General features: G+C 33.6%; 3 protein-coding genes across 4 annotated transcripts; all 3 read left to right on the plus strand.

Annotated features, from left to right (window-relative positions):
• The first annotated feature begins 695 nt into the window (after nucleotides 1-695).
• Nucleotides 696-1265, plus strand: LOC104881957 (putative B3 domain-containing protein At3g49610). Its single transcript, XM_010663702.3, has one exon. It carries the CDS (start codon nucleotides 696-698, stop codon nucleotides 1263-1265), a length of 570 nt encoding a protein of 189 aa, XP_010662004.3.
• Nucleotides 1266-2752: 1487 nt separating this feature from the next.
• Nucleotides 2753-3238, plus strand: LOC104881956 (putative B3 domain-containing protein At3g49610). Its single transcript, XM_010663701.1, has one exon. The coding sequence runs from the start codon at nucleotides 2753-2755 to the stop codon at nucleotides 3236-3238; it is 486 nt and encodes a 161-aa protein (XP_010662003.1).
• A 9850-nt stretch (nucleotides 3239-13088) lies between these two features.
• Nucleotides 13089-17538, plus strand: LOC100244802 (probable F-box protein At3g61730). 2 transcript variants are annotated; one of them, XM_002281709.4, is made up of 8 exons: nucleotides 13093-13271; nucleotides 14398-14597; nucleotides 14694-14738; nucleotides 15330-15494; nucleotides 15587-15634; nucleotides 16224-16394; nucleotides 16938-17045; nucleotides 17275-17538. In XM_002281709.4, exons 1-8 carry the CDS (start codon nucleotides 13204-13206, stop codon nucleotides 17355-17357), a joined length of 888 nt encoding a protein of 295 aa, XP_002281745.1. In that variant the 5' UTR covers nucleotides 13093-13203; the 3' UTR covers nucleotides 17358-17538. The 2 variants fall into 2 exon arrangements, with proteins under 2 accessions (XP_019080957.1, XP_002281745.1); XM_019225412.2 differs by lacking the exon at nucleotides 15330-15494 and having other exon boundaries at nucleotides 13089-13271.
• The last annotated feature ends 56 nt before the right edge of the window (nucleotides 17539-17594 follow it).

Consider the following 17594-nt stretch of genomic DNA (forward strand, 5'->3'; position numbering starts at 1 on the left):
TCATAATTAATTAATTAATTACCACTTCCTCAATTCGTTTAAAATTTATACTACTTTGATATTTTTAAAAAAATATTTAATAAAATATATTAATTTTTAACTATTTTCAAATATAAAACAATTTTTTTATGATATTAATAAGATTTTTTTAATAAATAATTTAAATTTAAATATGAAAATTGTCTTAACCATTTTGGGATCAACGGCTCATAATATATTTTCCCAATTTTTAATTTTATTATTATCTTCAATTCGCAATAGTTGGAAAATAAAAAATACGCATGTTTGATGAATTTGGTCATATCATTTTTCCAATTGTAACTTCTTGATTTGAATATTTGAAGTATTTGATAGTTCCGGGAGTTACGAAATATTGATCATGGGTTGAGAACGGACTATCTTTCGTCAAAAAAGGAAGCTTCGAATCATGGGTTGAGAACGGATGGGTTGAGAACGGACTATCTTTCGTCAAAAAGGAAAACAATAATCATAAGGCTAATCATAAGTCACCAAAATATGGGCATGGGCTACGCCCCTAATTGGAAAATAGTCAAAGGCTAAGTAAGACGACGACAGGATACGACAGGATATCAGAAAAATAATCATAAGACTGAAAGACTTTTGGGCATGGGCTACGTCATCCCTTGGAAGCTCCCTGGGAATGAACAAGGCATAGAACTCCATATATATATAGCATGGCTCGACCCAAGGCTTCTTCGTTCTCTCCTCTTTTCTATCAACTCCTCTCTTCTTTCTGTGAATTTGTCTCTGGTAATTACATGACGACCTTCAAGCTCTTTGGTGCTGAGATATCGGCGCCGAAGGAAAGAGAAGACGAGATACCACCTCTCTCCCAACTGCCTTGTGCAATCCTGCATACTAATAGAGGCATGAAGGAGCGTGGCCGGGTTTTGGTGATGAGAAAGACACTGACAAGATCCGATGTGTCCGTGCATCAGAGTCGGCTTTTCATCATCAATAGTAAGGTGCTGTGGAGCCAGTTATTGGAGGAGGAGCAGTTGAAGTTGCTGGCAAAAGAGCACGTTGAAGTTGAGGTCGTGGATCCCAAGGGGGGGAGGACTAGGATGAAGTTGAGGCGGTGGCAGAGTTTGAATATACTTGTGCTGAATTCCGGATGGGTAAAGCTTGTGAAGGTTAACAAGCTGGAGGCGAAGGTGCATCGTATTGAGTTGTGGACTTTTAGGATGGGTGACAAGCTGTGCTTCGATTTGAATGTCGAAAGACAACGACAATACCATCCATGATGATGATATATCATTCATTCTGAAGAATCTGAATCTAGCTATAATGGTATAAGTGTGTTTGGTCCGTCATATTTGTGGATTTTGGTTTGCTTAATTTGCTTTGTATCTTGATTTGGAGTCGACCCTGTTGGTCTTTTTTTTTTCCTCCGATTTCCTTTGAAATATGCATGTGTGAGTGAAATGTCACAAATAGAGAATTTAAATATTTGTTTTTCCTTTTAATTAAAATTTCTCTTGCAAATAAAGTTGTGTCATATTAAATAATTTATAAAAATTACTCTTTTAAATGAAAATATAAATACTTTTGTAAATAAAATTGTAAAAATTCATTATTTTCTAGTAAAAGCAAGTAAAAATAATTTTTGTGCCCAAATTGAATTGTAATAATTTCTTTTGATACAATAAGTGTAAATAGCTTTTCTGAAATTGAGAAAATTTATAAGTAAATAAATGGAAAGATCATTTTATAGAATCGTTTGAAATTTCTTTAAAATTTTTTTAAATATCTTTTATTTATTTATTTCAATAAATCATTTTGCACAATCCTCTTATTATTTATTTTGTGTATTTTTGTAATTAGATTCATCATCGTTTTTTAATTTTCATCATGACTTGTATATTGATTATTTTTCTTGATATTCATAATTAATTAATTAATTACCACTTCCTCAATTCGTTTAAAATTTATACTACTTTGATATTTTTAAAAAAATATTTAATAAAATATATTAATTTTTAACTATTTTCAAATATAAAACAATTTTTTTATGATATTAATAAGATTTTTTTAATAAATAATTTAAATTTAAATATGAAAATTGTCTTAACCATTTTGGGATCAACGGCTCATAATATATTTTCCCAATTTTTAATTTTATTATTATCTTCAATTCGCAATAGTTGGAAAATAAAAAATACGCATGTTTGATGAATTTGGTCATATCATTTTTCCAATTGTAATTTGAATATTTGAAGTATTTGATAGTTCCGGGAGTTACGAAATATTGATCATGGGTTGAGAACGGACTATCTTTCGTCAAAAAAGGTTCGAATCATGGGTTGAGAACGGATGGGTTGAGAACGGACTATCTTTCGTCAAAAAGGAAAACAATAATCATAAGGCTAATCATAAGTCACCAAAATATGGGCATGGGCTACGCCCCTAATTGGAAAGATTTTGGGCATGGTCTGGGAAAATAGTCAAAGGCTAAGTAAGACGACGACAGGATACGACAGGACCTGGGAATGAACAAGGTTCCCCAAGGATAAGAAAACAATATCAGAATAATCATAAGACCAGAATAATCATAAGACTATCATAGATAGTCTATCAGGCTAATCTTATAAAAATATATCAGAATAATCATAAGACCATCATAGAACTCCATATATATATAGCATGGCTCGACCCAAGGCTTCTTCGTTCTCTCCTCTTTTCTATCAACTCCTCTCTTCTTTCTGTGAATTCCTTTGTCTCTGGTAATTACATGACGACCTTCAAGCTCTTTGGTGCTGAGATATCGGCGCCGAAGGAAAGAGAAGACGAGATACCACCTCTCTCCCAACTGCCTTGTGCAATCCTGCATACTAATAGAGGCATGAAGGAGCGTGGCCGGGTTTTGGTGATGAGAAAGACACTGACAAGATCCGATGTGTCCGTGCATCAGAGTCGGCTTTTCATCATCAATAGTAAGGTGCTGTGGAGCCAGTTATTGGAGGAGGAGCAGTTGAAGTTGCTGGCAAAAGAGCACGTTGAAGTTGAGGTCGTGGATCTCAAGGGGGGGAGGGCTAGGATGAAGTTGAGGCGGTGGCAGAGTTTGAATATACTTGTGCTGAATTCCGGATGGGTAAAGCTTGTGAAGGTTAACAAGCTGGAGGCGAAGGTGCATCGTATTGAGTTGTGGACTTTTAGGATGGGTGACAAGCTGTGCTTCGATTTGAATGTCGAAAGACAACGACAATACCATCCATGATGATGATATATCATTCATTCTGAAGAATCTGAATCTAGCTATAATGGTATAAGTGTGTTTGGTCCGTCATATTTGTGGATTTTGGTTTGCTTAATTTGCTTTGTATCTTGATTTGGAGTCGACCCTGTTGGCCTTTTTTTTTTCCTCCGATTTCCTTTGAAATATGCATGTGTGAGTGAAATATGCAAGAATGACGATGAAGATTGTGCTATGGGCTTTAGTCATGATTTTCGGTTTTATGTTATAAATAATTAAATAGATGTTTGCTGTAACATGAATTGTAAGTCGATCATTCCCCAAGGCAGATTTGCTTGTGGATGATGGATTTTGTTACTTCATTATTGATGTTGATATTCCGAATCCTTAAATTTCAACTAACGAACATGTTGTCTACAGCTGTTTATTATCAATGAGCAACAACAGGGCCAATATCCATTCAGTAGAAAAAAAAAAAAAAGTTGAAAAGCTGAAGTGTTCACACATGCCGCCTTCTTGGTGGCACTCCCCCCTTGTGTGAGTGGAAGTGTGAACACCTTTTCCATATATATATATATATATATCTTCTGTTAAAGTTGCCAGCATCTTTCAGAGGTTTTGTCCTTACTAAACTTGAACGATGAATTTTCAAGGGGAAAAGCCAAGATGTTAGGACTGTAGGTCCATGTCACGTGTGCTTGGTTTCGGCCCGATGTTGTTTTCTTACACTACAAGAGAATATATTTACGGCTGCAGCTAGAACCCGCAGCCAAGGGTAACATAAGCGTGACTCTAATATACAGGTGCAGATATGGAAGACCGCAGCTAAGCGTCACCATAGATGGCGCAGATAAATCTTATAATTGCGGCCTCATACAATTGTGCGAATATAATGTTCGAGTTATAGCTGGGCCAATCTTTTTCCACCACCAAATCGCTTCAAAGGTCAAAATTTCAAGTAAGCATATAAGGATTTAAAGTATCTTACAATTTTTCCATGTCTCAAAACTTTAATTGAAACACTACAAATCCATCTAAATATATATGTAAAGATATAACAAAATATATTAAAACTAGTAGTTGAACCTATTGTAATTTCAAAATTATTCTTGAATAATAAAATTATTGTATTAATAAAAATATGAATGATACATTCAAATCCAAATCATAGAAAAATTAAGGACTTCAATAATTAAACTCTTGAAAAAAAAAATTCATATTTCATAACTTTAGACTATAAAAATATATAAAATTCTTATACCTCTAGACTATAGGTGAAACAACAATGTTTATATTATAATATTTATAATAATCTTTATTTATATATAACATATATTTCGTTTCACATATATGACTTTAGGTCACAAATTTTCTATATATTATAGTCATGAAAGATTATAAAATTAATTATTCCACTTAGGTCTTAGTTATAAGAAATTATATAATATTAATTTTATTTTATTTTATTTTTTGTATAGCTTTTAGCTATAATAGGATATGAAATGATAATCTCTATAGTTTTCATTTATAGGAAGTACATATTTTCTTTCACAGGACTTTAAGAATAAATTTATCAAATATCCTAGTCATAATTTTATTACGATAAAATGAAAATTTTACATAATATCAAATTATAAAATATTCTCTCTATAGCTTCTAGCTATAAAATTTCATAAAATTATTAATTGACAATTTAGTTTGTATAACTTCTAGCTATACAAAATTAAAATACCAATATTTTCATGTTTCTATCTTAAGTACAAAAAAATATGTCTTATATAGCTTCTGGCTATGAAAACATTTTTTGTATGGTTTCTACTATACATTCTATTTTATTATAATATAAATTTATAAATTTATACATAACTTCAAGTTATGAAATATTCATTGTATAGTTTTGGCAATAAAATTTTGTTTTGTATAACTTTCGGCTACATAATGTAATTAAAATAAATTTAAAAGTTAATATCTTTCATAACTTTAGGTTATGATTATTTTGTCAGAACAAGAAATATGTAAATTTGTACATAGCTTCAGACTATGAACTATTTTTATGTAAATTTGTACATAACTTCAGGTTATGAACTATTTTTATGTAAATTTATGCATAACTTCAATTTATGAACCATCTTTTATGTAAATTTGTGCACAACTTTAGGCTATGAACATTCATTATATAATTTTGTACATAACTTCAGGTTATGAATTATTCATTGTATAGATTTATACATAACTTTAGGCTATGAACTAATTATTTTTATAACTTCTAGCTATGAAATTTTGTTTGGTATAACTTTCAATCATATCGTATAATTAAACATAAACAATTAGGGATCATATACATAACTTCTGGTCATGTATTTATAATTTTGTAATTTACCCTACAACTTCTAATTGCAAAAGTTGCACACATTTTTCATAACTTTTAGTTATGAATTTACTCCATAATTTTGTAATTTATCCCATAATTTCTAGTTATAGGGATTATACATATTTTTTAGTTACATACCTATAAAAAATTTTGTAGATGAATTCTTTTCTTTTTCTATTTCGAGGATTCTTCTCTTTTTCTACATACTCAGAGCGTTGTGTTGATAATGTGTTGTAAAATAAAAGAATGAAAAAAAGAATAAAGAGAGAAAGAAATTCTCAAAGAAAAGTATAATAGAATATAGGGAGAAAATTGGATCATTTTTTATTAAAGTCTCATCCTTTTATAGGGAGTCACAAAGAGATATACACCAATATAGATGATCATTACAAGTTACCATTATAGTACAAAATCTCATATTTTATAACAAGAATGACTTTATTGGAAGTCTTCTATTTTTAGACCAATATATAACGTAACCAAGTAAAATTATAAAGAGGTTGGTTTATAATTTACGCCTAATTTAAATTAAAAGGATAGAGCTAGATTGTGTTTTTTTTTTTTCCATTTCTCATTTAATCTAGTGTATTTAATTTAGAGTATGTAGATTTTGTATATATGGATTTTGGGAAGTTAAAAATAGCCAATTTTATTGGCTAATTGTGAAGATATAAGTTAGAAAATGATATATATATCATATACAAATCTTTGATAGATAAGACAAGGAAAGGCCAATATCTAATAATTCATTAGCTTCAATTATAATCAATCATAACATTGGTGCAAGCATTAGAAACCAGGAATTTTCCAGTGTGGTTACAATGAAGAGAATCAGAAAAAATATTTTCTACATTATGATTTAAAGAGAGAAAGCACACCTTGTCTCTGAAGCAAGAAAGAAACAGTAGGAGCTTGGTGTTAATTTCCTGCCTCCATTACTGATGTGCCTTTTCAGCTTGGAGGGTGGGCATTGCTTTAAAGGGTTTTATTGCAAATGATTCATAAAACACAAGCAGCTTACTGGGATTACATGTACTAACTGCCATTCATCATCTCAGTTGCCAGTTGCCACAAGGGAGAAGCTCTCAACTACCACAAACTTCTAATAAATGAGACAAAATCTAGAATATTGATTAAGGGCATTGGAAAAATGCTAGTCTTACAATCTTCTTTACCACCTGCTGATGTGTGTGACATTAAATGTCACCAGAATAGGAAGTAGTAATTTATATTTGAACGTGCGTTAATTAGTACATTCAAAGAGAGACTCAAATCAATATATTATTTTTCTGGTCAACCAATCAGTGTTGATTAAAACAGAAACTAGAGCTACAGATCTAATCAAGGTTCAAGTTATCCATTTTTGAAATGGTAAACCGTTGATCTCCTTCATGATCAAGTTTACAATAGGTAAGTGTAATGGCCAAACAGGTTCTTAACTTCTAGAAGCATAATCTTTATAAATTTCAGATGGCATAGGAAAGAGAAAATACAAAAAAAGAAAAAGAAAAATGACACCAAAAGGATTTAAAATGGAGAAAAAAAAATGCAGCAAATTCAGTTGCCTTGTTGATAATAAGCTCTGCATGTTTCACAAGCAGCAATAGTGTGTCACCTGAAGCAGTACCAATAGTGGCAGCGCAGTTCATTTTTATCATACAATATATTTCAAGACATATATCAATTATCCCATGCTCATGAAAGGTCAAAGACCACTTATCCATCATCACATGCAATCAAAATTAATACCTGAGACTCAGCTATTAAGCGAACCATGGGCAGAACTATTGGTTACATCACTAAATTCCGACGTTTCGTACAAACAGGTGGAATTTGGAAGCGCCTCCAAAAGAAATCAAACCAGAGGTTGAGAAAAATTAAAGAAATAAAAAAAAAAAAAAGAAAGAAATACTACAGATCAGGGAAAGGATCGAAGAGCCTAATGTTGAGATATTAGGAATGCTTTCCTTATATCATTTAGTGTTGAGATATTAGGAATGTTTAAATATTAGGAAAGTTGAGATATTATGAATATTGAGATATTAGGAAAGTTGAGATATTAGGATATTAGTTGTTATTTCCTTATATTATATCATTCTTTTCTTGTATCATTTTTTCTCATTCTTAGAATGGTGATTACCCTCTATATATACTCTGTACATGAACGAATGAAAGTATGAATGAAAAAACTACCATTTATCAATTTGAAGATGGTATCAGAGTCATGGAACTGAAATCCTGGATATTTTGTCGCTATAGTAGTCCGAAAACGATCAACCATCCTAAGACAAGCCCTAATATTGATAAGTCAACCTTCAAATGCACTCACTGCAATAAGACTGGTCCCACCAGTCTGGATATCCCACAATTTCAAAGCAACGACTCTTGGTATGACCAGGAAAACAATGAGGAACCGAGGGTTTGAACCATGGACCTTTAGATCATGTTTAGGCTATCAACACTTTGTTATTAATGATAATAATTGTGATCAACGGAAGAAGGATTCTAAGAAAACCTCGACTGCAACTGTTGCTGAAATAAAAACAGAGGCTAATGTTGCTGAGAAAGCCTCTGCATTGGTAGTCGCTACTGATCATGGTGGTAAGTTTTTAAATACTTTTACACCTGTTATTAATAGTGCATGGATAATTGATTCTAGTGCTACAGATCATATGATTTTTTATTCTAGACAGGTTTCACCCGTTAGACCTTTCTCACAAAAAATTGTTTCCACAACCAATGGTAACACAACCCTAGTCATTGGGGAAGGATCCTTAACTCTTACTGATACTTTGAATTTGGATTTTGTTTTAGTTGTTCCATCTTTAGATTACAATCTTTTGTCAATTTCTCAAATCACTACAGCCTTATCTTGTATTGTCATTTTTTGGCCTGAATTTTGTGTGATTAAGGACATCCAAACAAGACAGACGATTGGTTGTGGTATTAAGCGGGGAAAACTCTATTACTTAGACTTGCAGTCAAAGGATTCAAATAAGTTGCAACAAGACTTGATGGCAGATGGATCTGAGGGGGAGAAGAAAAAGTCTAAAATTTGGTTGTGGCATCGACGTCTGGGACATGCTTCCTTTGGTTATTTAAAAAAATTGTTTCCTAGTTTGTTTGCAAAGAGTGATATTTCTGGTTTTCGTTGTGATATTTGTGAATTGGCTAAAAGCCATCGTGCTTCGTTTCCATTAATTTTGAATAAAAGTCCGTTTCCTTTTATGGTTATACATTCTGATGTTTGGGGCCCATCCAAAGTCCCAACTTTGAGTGGCTCATGTTGGTTTGTTACTTTTATTGATGATTGTACCAGAATGACATGGTTATACTTGATGAAGACCAAAGATGAAGTGAACTTGTTGTTTAAAAAATTTCATAAAATGATTGAAACTCAGTACAATGCAAAGGTTCGGGTTCTACGTAGTGATAATGGTGGAGAATATCAAAGTTCTGATCTTCAAAAGTATTTGGAAGGACATGACATCATTCATCAGACTACTTGTTCCAATACACCCCAGCAAAATGGAGTCGCTGAACGAAAAAATCGGCACTTGTTAGAGGTTGTTCGTGTTTCCTTGATAGCAGCAAAAACGCCGATATCTTATTGGGGAGAAGCAATCACATCGGCCGCATGCTTGATCAATCGGGTACCTTCTAGCTCAATTAACTTTCAAACACCTCTCTAAGCTCTTACTAATGTCGTAGTTGCCCCAACTGTTCCAAATCTACCTCCTCATGTTTTTGGTTGCGTGGCATTTGTGCATCTACACAAGCAACAACACACCAAGTTAACTTCCCATGCATTGCAATGTGTGTTTGTTGGATATGCATTGCACAAAAAGGGATATCGATGTTACCATTCTCCAACTCGACAAATGTATATTACAATGGATGTGGTGTTTCATGAAGATTCGATGTATTTTTCATCTGAGTCTGAACTTTAAGGGGAGTACCATAAGGAAATTCAGACTCTCGATTATGATTATCATATCTCTAAGGAAGTTGAATCTAGACAATCTGAACTAGTGAACCAGGAAGCGGGTGAGTTGGATATGAGTGGTCAACAATTTGGGTCCGAAGATGTCTTCATTGAAATACCAAACCAATCGTCGTCTGTTGAGGGTGTTCTTAATTTGGAACCTGATCCATTCATAAAACTGTTACCACACCGTCATAATAGAGGTATTCCTAAACCCATATATGAACCTGAATTGTCTACCAAAGTCAAATATCCCATGAGCAACTATGTGTCTAACCATCGTTTGTCTGAATCAAATAAGTCATTTGTAAATCAATTATCTACTGTAGTTATTCCTAACAGTGTGTAGGAAGCCTTAGCTGATCCAAAGTGGAAAGCAGCCATGAATGAAGAGATGAAATCATTGTAGAAGAATGAAACATGGGAACTCGTAGAATGTCCACCAGGAAAGAAGCCAGTTGGGTGTCGTTGGATCTATACTGTGAAGTACAAGGCAGATGGTAGTATTGAATGATTTAAAGCAAGACTGGTAGTAAAAGGGTACACTCAAACTTATGGAATTGACTACATAGAGACATTTGCACCTGTAGCTAAGATCAACACAGTTCGAGTATTATTGTCTTTAGCTGCAAACCTAGATTGGCCATTACAACAATTCGATGTGAAAAATGCCTTTCTGCATGGCAAGTTATCTGAAGAAGCATATATGGATCTTCCACCAGGATGCATGGTGTCAGAAAAACAATGTCAGAAGGTGTGCAAATTGAAGAAGTCATTGTATGGGTTGAAGCAATCCCCGAGAGCATGGTTTGGAAGGTTCACAAAGTCAATGAGAGTTTTTGGCTATCGTCAAACTAATTCAGATCACACTTTGTTCCTGAAAAAGCAACATGGTAAGATTACAACACTCATTGTATATGTGGATGACATGATAGTTACAGGAAATGATCTTGAAGAAAGAAAAGCTCTGCAAAATTATCTATCTAGAGAATTCGAAATGAAATATCTAGGTCCTCTAAAATACTTTCTTGGGATTGAAGTTTCTCGATCAAGTGAAGGAATTTTTCTGTCTCAAAGAAAGTATGTCTTAGATCTTTTACAAGAGACTGGAATGTCGGGATGTCAACCTGTTAATACACCAATAGAAGAAGGTCTGAAATTGTGTGTTGAGCCTAATCAAGTATCAACCAATAAGGGAAGATACCAGAGACTTGTGGGGAGATTAATGTACTTAGCTCATATAAGATCAGATCTTGCTTATGCATTGAGTGTAGTGAGTCAATACATGCATAATCCCGGAGAGCAACATATGAATGCAGTCATGCGTATTTTGAGGTATTTGAAGAATGCTCCTGGGAAGGGAATTTTGTTCGATAAAAATGTTGATCATCAGAGTATAGAAGTATATACTGATGCTGATTGGGTCGGTGCAGTGGATGATAGGTGATCTACATCTGATTACTTTACCTTTGTAGGTGGTAATCTTGTGACATGGAAAAGTAAAAAGCAGAATGTCGTCGCTTGTTCAAGTGCAGAAGCGGAATTTAGAGGTATGACTCTAGGACTTTGTGAGGCATTATGGCTAAGACTCCTCTTACAAGAATTAGGTTACCTATCTAGGCAACCAATCCGATTGTTTTATGACAATAAAGCCGCATGTGACATTGCTCATAATCCAGTACAACATGATCGTACAAAGCATGTCGAGGTGGATAGATTCTTCATTAAGGAAAAGTTGGATGATAAGATTGTGGAATTGCCTAAGATTCGATCAGAAGATCAATTGGCCGATATCCTTACCAAGGTTGTCTCAAGTCAAGTGTTCTCAAAATTTTTAGACAAGTTGGGCATGTGTGACATCTATGCATCAACTTGAGGGGGGAGTGTTGAGATATTAGGAATGTTTTCCTTATATCATTTAGTGTTGAGATATTAGGAATGTTTAGATATTAGGAAAGTTGAGATATTATGAATATTGAGATATTAGGAAAGTTGAGATATTAGGATATTAGTTGTTATTTCCTTATATCATTCTTTCCTTGTATCATTCTTTCCCATTCTTAGAATGGTGATTACCCTTTATATATACTCTGTACATGAACGAATGAAAGTATGAATGAAAAAACTACCATTTATCAATTTGAAGACCTAAAACTCAGTTTTGACAGTTCTACATTTTCCAAGAAATTGATGAAGTGCAAGTCGAGTAAAGAGAACCAAACAAGTAGCGAAACTTAAAACTGAAAAACATCCTATTTTCATCTCATTTTCTTACATTTTCTTAGAAACCAGAGGAGGTGAACCACTCAGCAATTTTTCATTTTTTCAGTTCTCTTTATTTTGAATTAACGAAGCCGAAGCTAAGTAGAAGTCAAGAAATAAGAAGTGAAAAGTCTTAAGAGTGAAACTTCTCCGATCTTGGCTCAATTTTCCTCATTTTTCTTGGCAACCAAACAGAGAAGAGACATACTTGTTTCCACAATCTAGAGCTTTCCACGGCTGGAGAAGACGACCACGGTAACATTGACATAGTAGAGAACAGAGAGCTGGCGAGGTTTCTTGATCAATCCATTTCGCCTCTTGGAGAAGGTCACTTGGCGACTGCTCGTCTTCGATTCGCTTCATCCCGACCATAACTCTACTTCGAGCCATAACTCAGAGAGAGAGAAAAGAAGACTTCCTACAATTCTGATCCCTCTTGCTCCGGTTATGGGATCCTTGCTCTTAACCCCCCTTTGAACATGAGTGGAAAACGAGAATTAAATCATCCTTCTATTTTTTATGTTCAGAAAATATAAAGCAAGGAAAGAAAAATAGAGAAATAAAGTGAAAGAAAGTAAAAAATATAATTAAAATTCATAAATAAATATTTAATAATCTTAATAACTTTGAAATAATAAGAAAAATTTGTGAAGAATATTTTGAAAAGAAAAAAGTTTTCAAAAAGAACATTTAGAAAAAATATTTATTTTCTTTTTTATATAAATAAATATAAATGGATTGAGAAGAATTTAAAATAATTTTAATGTAAAGTTAATTTTAGATCATTTTAATAAGTTGGTATTAGATTAAATTATTTTATTTAATTGAATGTATCCAATTTATAATTTATAGGTTTTCTACTAATTTTAGAAAATACAAATCATTGAAAAAAAATTTTATATACTTTTACAAAAATCTAATTTTCATATTCTTACATCACATTTTAGGGATTGTAAAGATATTCTAGAAAATATATCTTTTATTGTAGTTGTAAATTTTAGAAATTAGTTTTGTAAGGTTTAATTATGATTCAATCACTTGATCTCAAGAATAAATAATCAGGCAGGATTAAGTATATTTTAAATTCCGCTAGCTAACGTGTTAAAATCTTATGGACACTGCAGCGAATCGCAGTGCACCACCACGCAGAGGATCCAGGTCCTTACCCAGACTTTTGAATTAATCTTACGTGTCGAAATCTCATGCACACTGTGGGAAATTGCAGTGCACCGCATCACAGAGGATCCAGGCCCTCATCCACACTTTTGAATCCAAGCGTTTCCCGCGTCTATAAATAGCGAAGCATGAACTTCTCAGAGCTCCGTTTGTGTTGTTTCTGAGGAGTGAGGATTGAGATTTGAAGAGGACAAAATGGGGAAGCGAATGAGAAGAGAGAAGTCCATTTGCTGCTGCAACTCTCCTCTCGCTGGTTTCTCCTGGTACTTGTACTCTCTTCAACTCTGCGAGTTTCTCTCTGAAATCAGCTCGAATTTCATGAAATTTTGAATATTTGGTTTGAATTCAGCACATTTATCTGTAAATCTAAACTCGAATTTCCTGAAACTTTGAATTTCATAAATAATTTGATGAAACTTCATGATAATGTAAAATAGTTCCAGCCTTCCAGGCAATGAATATTTAGTTTGAATTCTATCATATTTGATGTAGAAATCTAAGGAAACTAGAAGAAGCTGTCTCTCTCTATTCTTTCTCAAAAACTCTACGGATTCCTCTTACAGATCCACGGGAATTTCATGAAAATTTGAATGATCAATTTCAACCTTGATACATCTATCAATCGAACTTTCTTTCTCTAATGTTTTTTTTTGGAAAACAATGCCACTGCAAATATGATTTGAAGTTTGCTCGAGTTTTCATGAATAAGCATAATCAGAAAAATGTAAACTATTACCAGAAACTCTCTCTCCTTCAAGTTTGGTACATTTATGAATAACTATCTCTCACTTCCTATGCAATTTGATGTGAAAAATCAATGTGAATGTGGATATCATTTGATATTGTCTTGAACTGTTTCACATTATCATAATCAGAAGAATGTGGAAGACTAAGGTCGAATTTGGATTTCCTATACTTATCCATTAATCTTAATACAGAGGTAATATTAATCTTCGCTCATTAGCACAATCAGAAGAATTGTGGAACACTACCAGCAGTTCTCTCTCCCTTGCTTGAGAACTCTATGAATTTCTCTGTCAAATTGCTTGGATTTTCATGAAATCTTGAATGTTTATTTTGAATGCAATCTTGAATGTTTATTTTGAATGCTGTACATTTCAAATAATAAAGTTTATAATAATGAAAACATTATTTTTTTTCCTTTTTTAAAAAAAATATATATATATTTCACAGCCATTGAAAGAATCGAATTTCTTTTCTGATTTGGATCTCTATACCCTTTACTGTTTTAATTTTTATAAAAATTAATACTATATGAGTCCTAAATTTATCCTTCTCTCATCCAGATTCCTTGCAACAATACTGGTCAAATGTTTCTTTTTTATTTTGACCTTTTTATGTGTATTGCTTTGTATTGCATGCAAAAAGGTATGAAGAAGACATATGGACAGAGATTGCAAAGCACCTGGATGGTAAATCTCTGGTGATGCTGGGAACAAAAAATAAGTGGTTCCACTGTCTGATCATGGAGGACAGTATATGGAAGTTTGCTTGTCTGCGTGATCTCCAGCTACCAGAACCACAACACACATTCCTCAATTGGATCAAGCTTTATGCTTCTGCTTTCGGTAATAAGCAGGGTGTTAAATTTTCTCCATATTTCAGTTATGTTGTGGTTCTTATAGTGGATTAGTATCACCATCTGCTTAATGACTGCCTTGCAGATGGAAGTCACTCTTTCATGTTCCGTCAGCGGGAGAAACATATTGGTAATTGCCCTTCCCTTTTACTGTTATCTGGATTTTTTTGCCTTCGTTGCAAGAGACACCAATTAGTTCCCATGGTTGAAGCGGCTGCTTCCGTGGTCTCTGGAGACTGTTCTTATGAAAAATTTTCAGTTATTAAATAACAGTGCACATTGTTTAGGGAGGAGGCTAATTCGATGCAGTTAAGGTGACAAATTGTTTGGAAAGCACAGACAATAATTGTATACCATCAAAGTATTGTAACTTTTCTTACTGACGAGTCTTAAAAGAGTGATGGAACTCATTGTGCCACATTATGCCACTGCTTGTGCTTTAGCAGAGTAGAAAGGATCAATCCCATGAGTCTCAAAAGATTAGATTATTATCTAGTTTTGGGTTCTGCCCTTGGATAGGACTCAGGACACATCAATTTTAAGTTTACCCTATTTTTCATCTACTTTTTTCTTAACAGGGATAGACAATTTGTAAATTTTTTTCTCCTTATCATCATTCTCACCAAACATCATGAAATGCAGTTTTCAAAATATGAATTCAAAGTCTTATCTCTAGATTCATAATTTTTCATGCATTTTTTTTTTTAATGAAACCAAATAGATTGGATGCGAATCGGTGCTTTTTTCCTTGATTCACCCATTTCGCTCCTAGCTGAGAAGCTGAGTTGCCCCTTGAAAATCCCACAAGGTGAAAACTTAGGGAAAACATTGGAGTCATGCGGCTTCTGCATATTGAACAATATCAAAACGGGGATCTGGATAGCTGGTACTTCTAAACATTGAAGGATGTTGTGTTCAATTACTTGGACTAGTATCACTCCAGCTAATTACATATTTTTCCTGGATTTGTCTTTTCAGATCTACAACTTGTTAGATGCCCTGTCTGTGACCTCAACACATGTGATGGTAAGGAGGAATCCATCTATCAATAAATTTGAACTCCTAAAGAGCCATTTTTATTAATGCTGGTAAAAACAGATTGCTGGTTGAAGAGTTTGATTGACTTGACACATACTGGGCACTATTTTAGCCAGTTAGCCTAATATAGACAAAAGGCCAAACTTTACAGAATGTGGAACACTTCCTATTTTTGCTCAAGTAGTTCAAGGGGTAGGTCGTTAATATGCTATGGGCTAGGCATAGAGATTCTTCAAGGAACAGTTCTTACAGCTTGTTTTGTTGTATTCATTGGAGGATCATGTTTGTCATTTTATAGGGAAGTAATTGATCCAAATTGTTTTGCTTTGTTAGTAAAACCAAATTGTAAAATCAGAAGCTTGAGGGCAACCAGGAATGCATCCTAATGAGCTATTTCTTGGTTTACATGAGGCCAAATTCATTGGCCTTCCAACAAGTAGGAAGGTTTACAGAGCATGTTTAGGTATTTTTGGTTAGAGAACCACACATTCCACTTAAACTATTCATTACAGGCAGCTGGTGTCTTAAATTCTGTGTTGAAACACAACTCAAAATGGTAACTTGCTCATTTATGCAGGAACCATGCAGACATTAGATGCTAGGCATATAGAACTCTTCCTAAGTGAGGGCTACAGGGATGGGAGCTGGGAGTACCGGATAATAGGATCTCATGACATCAAAAAGCATGCAGATGGAGCTTCTGCAGGCATTTTTGATATCAAACACCTCAATGATTCTTCAACCTCTGGTAACTCTATATGCTTCATGCCAACTTGTCATTTCATTCTTCTGCCTGCTAGTCATTTCATGTCTTTGGGGCAAACAAGCAAAATTTTGTGTTCTGCTAATTGCCAACAAGGGCCCAATAAAATTGATCACTTTTGCATTAGGGCTTGGAGTGGCTGTTATAAAATTTTGAGGCTTCTTTTCTCCTTGACTTTGCGGTAATCCAATAGAAGATGGAGAGTTTTTACTAATACTTTTCTATCTTAGCTTTCTTTTCCCGTTAACTAATTTATCATGGAACTACATCTATGCTACTTTTTTGTGAACCAAATGACTTTAAAGTTCCTCTATGTATGGTATCATTGATAGAATCTCTTTCTAGTAACTATGATGATCCTTCAATGTGATTCACATACACCAACAAAGGAATTGTTAAAAGAATCACAGTTAGTATTGGCCAAAAGATTCTCTATCTAGGTGTGCATCAACTGTTAATAACCAAAAATTAGATATTTCTGAAATTAAAGATATATTAGTCTCATCAAATCTCCATGTGAATTGGCAGAGATCTTTAATCTCAAGTCATGGGTAGGGAAACCCAATGATTGGCAACCAAAGGCTATGATAACCCTACATGCAGTTGCAATCAACACAAATTTACAAGAGAATGAAGGTAAAAACTTCCCAATTGTATAACCTCCTATATCAATTTACTCTCCAGTTTATCAGTCTTATACTCATGTCATCAATTAGTCACCTCAGTTACTTAAATCAAATGAGCAGATTAATTATATTTGCCCATTAATATTCAGCCGTTTACTGACAGTATACACATCTACACTTTGTTAAAGATTTCACATCCAAATAACCTTACATGTTTTCTTATCTTTTCTATGAATCAGGTCTTCATGTAAAATACCAAGCTATGAAAGCTGGGCCTGATGGAGAAGTTGTTTCTCTGAGAATCTCACAGCAGCTCCTGTAATTCTCCTTAAATCAGATAGAAATATACAGCTTTTTCTTCAAGGCTTAACAAAGAAGCCTTTTTGACATTTTAGTAAATAAATATACCTCACAAATAAATGAGTTCTGTATACATGCATATCAGTTAAGAGACTGTTATGTAGTCAACTTCATAAAGAAAATACAAATATTCAGTTGTTTCAGTCTTCCCTCTGCATACCTTATCTTGATGTGCATATTACTATTACCATGGTACGTA

The sequence above is a fragment of the Vitis vinifera genome, chromosome 15 (assembly GCF_030704535.1).
Source record: "Vitis vinifera cultivar Pinot Noir 40024 chromosome 15, ASM3070453v1".
Classification (NCBI taxonomy): domain Eukaryota; kingdom Viridiplantae; phylum Streptophyta; class Magnoliopsida; order Vitales; family Vitaceae; genus Vitis; species Vitis vinifera.